The sequence below is a fragment of the Mirounga angustirostris genome, unplaced genomic scaffold (assembly GCF_029215605.1).
Source record: "Mirounga angustirostris isolate CCGP_5_RB_7025 unplaced genomic scaffold, mMirAng1.0.hap1 SCAF_16, whole genome shotgun sequence".
Lineage (NCBI taxonomy): Eukaryota > Metazoa > Chordata > Mammalia > Carnivora > Phocidae > Mirounga > Mirounga angustirostris.
This window is the reverse complement of record NW_026991724.1, coordinates 57,512,814-57,521,440: the sequence shown is the minus strand read 5'-3', so window position 1 is coordinate 57,521,440 and position 8,627 is coordinate 57,512,814. Positions and strand designations below refer to the sequence as shown.

General features: G+C 65.4%; 1 protein-coding gene across 6 annotated transcripts in view; it reads right to left on the bottom strand.

Annotated features, from left to right (window-relative positions):
* Nucleotides 1–1,055: 1,055 nt before the first annotated feature.
* Nucleotides 1,056–8,627, bottom strand: part of EPN1 (epsin 1) — a 19,472-nt gene continuing 11,900 nt past the window's right edge. For 2 of the 6 annotated variants that reach the window (XM_064580530.1, XM_045892224.3), the window contains exons 3-11: nucleotides 8,357–8,606; nucleotides 7,277–7,401; nucleotides 6,852–6,926; nucleotides 6,216–6,299; nucleotides 4,588–4,873; nucleotides 3,834–3,944; nucleotides 3,592–3,675; nucleotides 1,771–2,028; nucleotides 1,056–1,671 (exon numbers count right to left, since the gene is read on the bottom strand). In XM_064580530.1, the coding sequence (XP_064436600.1) occupies nucleotides 1,463–1,671; nucleotides 1,771–2,028; nucleotides 3,592–3,675; nucleotides 3,834–3,944; nucleotides 4,588–4,873; nucleotides 6,216–6,299; nucleotides 6,852–6,926; nucleotides 7,277–7,401; nucleotides 8,357–8,606 (1,482 nt within the window). In that variant the 3' untranslated portion in view covers nucleotides 1,056–1,462. The remainder of the gene's footprint in view (nucleotides 1,672–1,770; nucleotides 2,029–3,591; nucleotides 3,676–3,833; nucleotides 3,945–4,587; nucleotides 4,874–6,215; nucleotides 6,300–6,851; nucleotides 6,927–7,276; nucleotides 7,402–8,356; nucleotides 8,607–8,627) is intronic. The other 4 variants (XM_064580533.1, XM_064580529.1, XM_064580532.1 and 1 more) reach the window with 4 other exon arrangements.

Here is an 8,627-nt window from a genome sequence, read left to right as displayed (position 1 = left end):
CTGCGCTCCTTCGGCGTTCAGGTCGGATGGGTCACAAGCGCAGGCGATCGGGACGAATGGGGGGCTCTACTGGGAAGTGGTGGCTAGCATATTCTGCACAGACGAACGAGTGCGGGACACAAGGCCTTCGGAGGCCAGGTGCACTCGCGCCGAAGGACGGGAAAGGAGCAGGCCCGGGAGCGAATGCCGAAAAGCCCTAAGCTGTGCAGCTGCGTGTGACGGCGCTGCTGCTGGGCTTGGCCGTGCTGCTCGCGTGTGACGAGGACGGACGCGCGGACCACCACAGCCTTCCAGGAGAGCACGATGGGGCGCCCGAGCCGGCAACGGCGCCGCGCTCCGGGGCCAGCCCAAGAGACACTCCCGGCCAGCTTCCAGCGCCCCCAGGCACGCCCTTCTCTGGATGGGGAGGCTGCCGCTCTCCCCTCCCTCCCTCCAGCCCTCCAGTCCCCGCCGGTCATCTGCAGGAGGGAGCCTGTCAGCCTGCCCCCACCCCCCCCCCGACAGCAGGGACAGGAGTCCCACCGCCCTTCTCCTGAGCTCACTCCTGCTCTGCCATCTGTCTCAGCCCCCCGTCCCCATGGCTGTTCGGGGCTCACAAGCCAGCCTCTCAAGCGGGCCACCTCCTTGGGGAGAGACGCTCAGCCCTCATCGCCGTGGGCGAGGGATCCAGCGGGGGCGGGTCAGCGGGGGAAGAACACAGGCCCAGCAAATGGGTGGCCCCGGGGGGGCCGGGCTCCAGCAGCAGCAGACTCCGGTTTCTCAGGACCACTGGCCGGAGGGGGGATGTGCGCGCGGTGGGGGTCCCGTCCGCGGGGACACAGCACGGTAGTGCTGTCAAGGGCTCCCCAGCAGCTTACCGAGCCCTGGACGACCCCTGACCCCCATCCAACAACCCCATCAGCTCTCCAGCCCTAAGTGGGCTGCACCGCCCCCCCCCCCCGCACCCACAGAGCCCCACCTGCCCCCAGAACAGAAAGGCTTCCGAGAAGAGGCAACCAGGTTGGAGCCCTGGCCCCCAGGTGAGGGGTCCTATGAATCACGGATGGGAACTTGGGGGAGCCACACCCGTGAGAATTGCCATTTATTCCCGAAGTCGCCAAAATTATCACCAAGGATTCACCAAGGGATGTGCATGGGGACGAGGAGGCTCAAACACTGACTGAGGGACCAGCTGGGAGGGAGGGGGATGGATGGGGGGACCCCCAGCTGTCCCTCCCCTAATGCCACAGGAAAGGGGTCCTCCTCTGGCCAGCACCCCTCCCCATCCCCCATGTCCAGTTTCTCTCCAGGGAGGTGGGGTGGGGGGACATGGAAGAGGGTGTAGTGTGAGTGGGCCCCAGGAGGGAGAGGGTGCTGGGGTGGGGGCGGGGGGTCCCCCGCTTCACATGCACTCACAACACTGGTCTCCCAGGGAGCAGAAATGGGGGAAGCCAGGCCAGGCCAAATCCCCCTCCCTCCTGGATTATAGGAGGAAGGGGTTAGTGTTGGGGGCCGGGGGGCCTGGGGGCATCATGGGGGGCAGGCCAGGGCCCCCACCAAGGGGAGAGATGTATGTTGGTGGTGCTCCAGGGACCGGGGGCACAGGGCTAAGCCGGAGCTGGTTCAGCGTGAGCGTCGCAGGGGGTGCGGGCTGGAAGGGGTTGGTGATGGAGGGGCCGGTGGTCGGGGCTCCTACAGGAGAGAAAGGAGAAGAGACACGCAGAGCAGAGTCAGGGGTCTGCCTGGGGAGGAGGTCAGCAGGCAGGACCGGCCTGGGAGGCCCACACTCACCGCTTGGCAGGAAGGGGTTGGAGGCCTTGGCTCCTGGCGGCGTGGGGCCCGGCCGGCTCACCAGCGAGTCCAGATCGACGAGAGCTGCATTAGGCCCCAGGAATGACTCTGGTGTCTTCCGTGTGGGCGGTGGTGGTGTTGGGGCAACTGCGGGTGGGGGGCTCCCCACGGCCTCAGCCAGAGAGCCCCCGACCCCACTCATGTCAAACACCCCAGGACTGCGGGCGGGCACCTCTCCGGCGAGCAGCTCCAGCTCCCCTAGAAGAAGCCAGAGAGGGGGTCAGGGCAAGATGGACAGTGGGGGCCTCAAACAGGGAGGCCGTGGTACTGAGAGGCAGAGCCCAGGGAGGGACACGGGTCCAAGGAAAAGCAGCGCATGGCCTCCGGGGCAGAGTGCTGGGGAGAGCCACCAAGGGACAAGAGTACTTGAGGGGTGCTCACATAGCCCCACAAAAACCCCACCGGTCCCACAGTCCCAAGCAGAAACTTCACGGTGGACAGACAATGGCAGGCACCCAGGAGCCCAGTAGCCTAGGTAACGTCTATCAGCTTGACCTGATTTCCTTAAAGAAAGAGATTCAGGAATCCTATCTTTTTTTTTTTTTTTTTTTTAAGATCTTATTTATTGGGGCGCCTGGGTGGCTCAGTCGTTAGGCATCTGCCTTCGGCTCAGGTCATGATCCCAGAGTCCTGGGATCGAGCCCCGCATCGGGCTCCCTGCTCCGCGGGAAGCCTGCTTCTCCCTCTCCCGCTCCCCCTGCCTGTGTTCCCTCTCTCGCTGTGTCTCTGTCAAATAAATAAATAAAATCTTTAAAAAAAAAAAAAAAGATCTTATTTATTTATTTGAGAGAGAGAGAGAACACGCGCACGTGGGGGGGGGGGTCAGAGGGAGAAGCAGACTCCCCGCCGAGCAGGGAGCCCGATGCGGGACTCGATCCAGGGACTCCAGGATCATGAGCTGAGCCGAAGGCAGTCGCTTAACCAACTGAGCCACCCAGGCGCCCAGGAATCCTATCTGACATCGGAGGATGCACAAATTGGTGCAGAGAGAGGAGAGGCCCAGAGGAACGCCAACTACAGATTGCACAGTAACCAAGGTGGGCCTGGGGGGACGGGAGGGGACCGCTGGTGCCCCACCAGTCCCACGTCCTCCTGCGGGCCCACGTCACTCAAAGATGAACAAGGAAAGGGAACGAAGGCACCACACTGCTGTGGGAAGAGAGGCTCCCGTGCCCTCCGGACAGCTTGCAGGGACGGGTCTCCTATCGAGGACAGAGCCAGCCTGGACTCTGGCCAGGAGGAGGGAACACAGGAGCCAGGACACCCAAAGGCGAGGTGCCCCGTGGATGGGATGCCTGCTGGGAAAGATGCACTGGGCCCCGAGGCAGCCGTGGGCAGGCCAGGAAGGGGACACTCGCCAGAGGCCCCTTGTGGTCACCACACTGCTGATAATGCAGGTACGGCCGGCCGGGCGCTCAGAAACACGCAGAGAAACGTTCCAGGGGGCAGAGAACTCAGAGATCACTATACGGGGAAGCCCCGGAAAAAGAACTGTTTGTACTATTCTTGCAACTTTTCTCTAAATACAAAATTACTCGAAACAAAGTTAAAGCTTTCTTTTCCAAGATAAACCAACAAGCTTTAATAAAACCACGGCCCATGGGGAGCTGCAATCCACCCTGCTTAACCCCTCACTCAGAAGCCCGCCTGCCAAGGAGCCTGCGGGCGGGGGGCTGGGGCACAGGCAGGGCGGGGGGGGGGCACGGCGGGGGGCACGGCGGGGGGCACGGCGGGGGGCACGGCGGGGGCGGGGCGGCTCACCCGTGCTGCTCCCGGAGGTTGGCAGGGCTGTGCGCAGTCGGTCAAAATCGGAAAACTCATCAGGCTCCGTGTCAAAACCCACTGCTGTAGGGGCCCAGGAGGTCGGCTCAGCTGGTCGAGGGGACCAGCCTCCCACTCCCCCTGCCCCCCAACACCCGAGAGCAGACACCTCACGCTCACCTGCACACACACACACTCTCTCTCTCAGGCCCCCGCAGCCTGACCCCAGAGCCCCCCAGTACCTGCAGTGCCATTGGTGCTGGGCTTGGCAGGTGACCCTCCCCAGGGGTCTGAGAAGGCCGGGGCTGGAGCCCAGGGATCAGAGGCAGGGGGTCCGCCAACGGGGGCCCCACCTGGGTGAGGAAGGAGGCATGTGAGAAGCTGGTGGTTGGAGGATTTGTCACCTACGAATGTAGGCCCACTCCCTCCCAGAAGCCACCCCCCCCCCGTCCCGGACGTCCTGGGATGCAGCTGGACATCCCAGAGGCTTCAGGTGGGTGCAGCCCCAGCCAGCCCTTCCCGCCTGGTGCCACGATGTACCCATGGTACACCGCTGCTGGGCCTTTGCCCACCTGTCCCTTCCTGGCAAAGCCCTCCTCAGCCTTGAGGCCTCTGGAAAGCCCCCAAGAAGCTCGCCAGCTGGGTAAGGGGCCTTGAGTGTGTGCCTCACCTAGGTGTGCCCAACCCCCACCCCGAAGCCCCCAGAGCTCCCTGAAGTCCCCACAGGGTATGTGGCCCCTTCCCAGACTGCCTGTACCCAGGCTCACCAGACACCCCACCCTGACTCCACCCTGGCAGCCTCTCCACAGCCCGACACCCCCTGGTGCCCTTCCCATTATCCTTCAAGGCTCCCTCACCCACCCTCCTCTGGGCTGTCTTATCTGACCCCCCCCAGCTGCCTGTCACCCGCTTGACTGTATGTGTCCCTGCCCCAGGGTGTGCCCCGCACTGCACACTGGATGTGGAGGCTGGAGTAGGCAGGCAGCCAGCACTCACCATCAGAGCTCCCCCATGGGTCAGGCGTGGGCCCCTCTCCAGCTGCAGGGGCCTGGGTCCCACCCCAAGGGTCAACCGGGGGCCCCGCAGGGGCAGCTGGCCTCCAAGGGTCCCCAGAGGCTGGTGTAGGGGCTGGACCACCCCAGGGATCAGCAGCTGGAGGGACAGGGGCACCCCCCCAAGGGTCCGAGGTGGGGGCGCTCATGGGCGCTGGGCCCCCCCAGGGGTCCGAGGCTGGCGGTGGAGCCGGGGCCGTGAAGACGTCAGCAAGATCCATGAGGGATGACTGCAGGAAACAAAGGAGAGGAAGCATATGAGGTCCGAGCAGGCCAGGCCAGGGGACTGGGAAGAGAACCTGGAGGAGAGATGGCCGCAGAACAAGAGAGCGGAGAGAGCCGAGGCGTTGGCCGCCACAGAGGGATAACCGGGGGCCGTGAGACAGGAGGAGGCAGCCTCCCCACCTCCCATTCCCACCCCGCCCCCGCTCTGTCCGCTCCCCCACCACCCCAGCCCAACCCAGCCCAGCACCAAATCCAAGAGTCCCACCTGGTCCTGCCCCCATCCCTCCATCCACTCCCCAGTTCCCACCCGGAACGAGAACAGAGGCCAAAGCCCAAAGCCGCTCCTCCCAGCCCTGCCTGTGCACTCCCCACGCACTCTGGGAGGTCTGCCCTGGGGCGCCCACCGAGTCTCGGGTCATCACAGGCCCCCCTGAACGGTCCTGGCTGAGGCCCAGCACCCGTCCCACATCACTGCACGCTCCAGGCCTCCAGTGCCTCATGTGACCAACATACATGCGTGTGCATACAACCTCCCCTTGTCCTGGGGGTGAACCCAGCCAACCAGAGGCCCTGGTGTCTCTGGATGCAAAGGCACACATCTCCCGTCCCCACAGGACAAAAGCAGCAGGTGCTGGGACCGACACTCTGAGCTGTCAGGCATCCGGGAGACCCTTTGGCTGAAGCCGGCGTGAGCAGGCTTTTCCACCAAGAGCTGCCCCATGCCCATCAGGAGAGTGTCTACACCCTCTGATCGGAGCTAGCCCCATGACCCACCCCCCTGCGGAGGCCGACCGCACTATGAAGACACTCAGGAACACTCACAGCGCCCGGCGTGAGGCCACACAAGAGGCCAGCTTGGATGCCCCAGCCACGTGAGTGACCGTGGCCCCGACATGAGGAGGAAACCCGTCCACCCTCAGAGCCAAGAGAAGGGTTGAAGAACACCACCAGACGTCATCTGTCTCCACCGGGGGGACTGGAGGCCCAGAAGGTTGGGGACCAGACTGGTCTCGCTCACCCACCGACCCTCGGAGTCCGGGGTGTGGGCGGACCCTGAGGAGGCGCCCCAGACAACGCGAGCGTGCAGGAGCTCTACGCCATCCCCTTCTCGCACGATCGGGCTGCTCAGTGACAAGGACTGACCAGGAGCAGCGGAGTCTCCCACGGCAGAGACAGGGAGGTCACACCTAGAGCGCTCTGTGCTCCCCGGGCACTGACCAAGTGCCTTCCGGTCTCCAGGTCTCCACGCACCTCCGTGAGAAGACAGCTACCTGCAGCAGCCGCCGCCTGGTGCCCTGCCCGAGGCCCCGGAGCGCATGGCGAGTGGGGCGGCCTGCCCGTGCTCACCTCCTCCTGGCCGCCGGTCTCCCTCCTGCTCTCCTCTATGGCCATCTGCAGCCTCAGGTCGTCCCCACGGCGGATCCGCTCTTCCTGTTCGGGTCACGGAAGCAGGTGGCAAGGGAGGGTCAGAATGTGAGTGGCAGGACTGCCCCCCGCCCAAGTGCACGGCCCCCAGTGACCCTCTCCCACCCAGACAAAAGTGACAAAATTAAAATGGGATGTGGACAATGTGTGGGGAGGGGGGAGGGGGACACAGGGGTGGTGTGCGGGAGATGGGCCTGGCCCGGCACGGCTCCGACAGGCTTGGGAAGCATGGGGCCCCGGGGAGGACGGGCCCTCCCGCCAGATGCCTGAGTCTGTGGCGTCTGCTGTGCTGGGTGGAGGTGACCAAGCCCCGGGCTGTGCCGGAGGGTGAGGGAAGGGCTCCCTCACCACCGGGAGCAGCTACGAGGCATCTGCTTCACCTGCTGAGACTGCACCCGTCTGAGAATCCGTCTGACACAGGTCTCCCAGCTGGAAATGCTTCGGCAGAACGTGTGTAGACTAGGGATGGGGCTGGGGTGGGGAAAGGAGGCGCAAGGAAGTGGGGACCTGAGGAGGGTCTGAGGGGAACCCTACGGAGGGTAGGGAGGCTGCTCTGACCTTGTCGTGCTCCTCTCGGCTCAAACTAAGGGCCAGCTGGAGCTGGACGTCGTCCTCGGGGCCGCAGGACGGGGGCTGGGGGAGAGAGAGCGTGAAGGGGCCGGGGCGGGACACGAGATGGGGGGAGAGCAGAAAGGAGGGAGAAGAGGAAGGACACACACACACAGAGCAACGGAGGGGAGCCAGGGACGGAGAGAGCCACGGACAGCTCACAGACAGGAGAGAGAGACAGGCATCCACGCAGAAAGAACAAGAATTCTCAGGACGAGGTCAGAGGGCGAGCAGAGGGGAGCAGCGGACAGACCAGAGAGGCAGGGCGGGGGGAAGACCGAGCAGCAGCCCTCAGGAGCTGCGGGACGAAGGATGGAGATGGGATGGCAGAACCAAAGGCAAACCCCCGCCGCGCCCCCCAGCCCGCCCGGCACCTGGTCGGCCTCCTCCTTGCTCATGGCCAGGGCCAGCTGCAGCTGCAGCTCCTCCTCCCCGCTGCTCTGTGGCCACGCCTGCTCCGCCTCGGGCGGGGGCCCAGAGCCCACCGCTGCTGAGGAGGCTGCCGTGGGGAGAATCAGCTGAGACCCCGGTGCAGAAGGGGAAGGGGGCCCCGCAGCCCGGACGGCGGGCCTCCGCCGCCCCCAGAAGCCCTGCTGGCCCGAGAGCAAGAGCCCGCCAGGAGAGAGGGAGGAAGTTTGGGAGCCTCGGAGCCCACGACCCAGATTCCCACACTGCACGCCTGGGGCCTGGCCCAGAGCCCGGGGCGGGTGCGGGACACACAGGTCCTTCATCCCGGCTCCCACAAAGCTCCCAGCACGTCCAGCGGCCTGCATCTCCAGGGCTGCTGGAGAACTGTACAGCAGGACCAGCTGGGCGTTCGGGGAACAACTGCGCCCGCATCCTCAGCCCCCAACCTCTTCCCGGCTGTGGCTGACGCGAGGGGTGAGAGGCAGCAGTGAAGGAAGGGAGGCAGAGAATGGGAAGGGGGATGACCATCTGGAAGGAGGGACGGACAGGGCGCGGGGGCCTAACGCAGGCAGAGGACCAGCTGAGCTGGGGGGAGCCGCCCGCCTGCTCATCCCAGCTGGCCTGCACGGGCCCCTCAGAGAGCCGACCCGAACCCCCCACCCTAGGCAGCCCCCTCCAGGTCCCGTGCGCTTGGTCTCAGGCACTGAGTGCCCTCAGGCGGGCCCGGGGGCAAACCCGGCTGGCAGCTCCAGGGCCCAGGCTGCGGGCAGGGGCACCCCCGGGCCCTGAGTGGCTCTTGGTCAACATTTCTGCGTGAACACAAAGGTTCTCGGCTCTCGGGCCCTACAGTGAGGGGGACGGGACGGGGAGGACCGTCATGGGAGGGGAGGGCCTGAATCTGGAACTCCGGCCCGCCTGGCCGGGCAGCAGAGGGAGCGAGAGGGCTCGGCGGCTGGGCATGGGGCGCCCAGCAAGGAGGCCACCAGGGGCTTGGAGAAGAAGGGGCGGGTGGGCCGGGAGGGACCTCCTGGGGGCGGCGGCCTCACCGGTGGCGGTCTGCGCCAGCTTCTCCTTGGTCTTGAGCGCGTGGGCGCGCTCCTCCCGCAGCCGGTCCTCGTCACGCAGCAGGGCCACCAGCTGTTTGGCCTTCTCGCGCACGTTCACGCCCTGGTCCTTGCCGTCACGGTCCACGTACTGGAAGTCCTTCAGCGTCTGCACGGCGTACATGTTCTCCTTGCATTGCTGTGACACACGCTCCGAGCCGGTCTTGATGAGGTACTCCATCAGCGTCATGGCCTTCGGGGCGGGGCACACCGG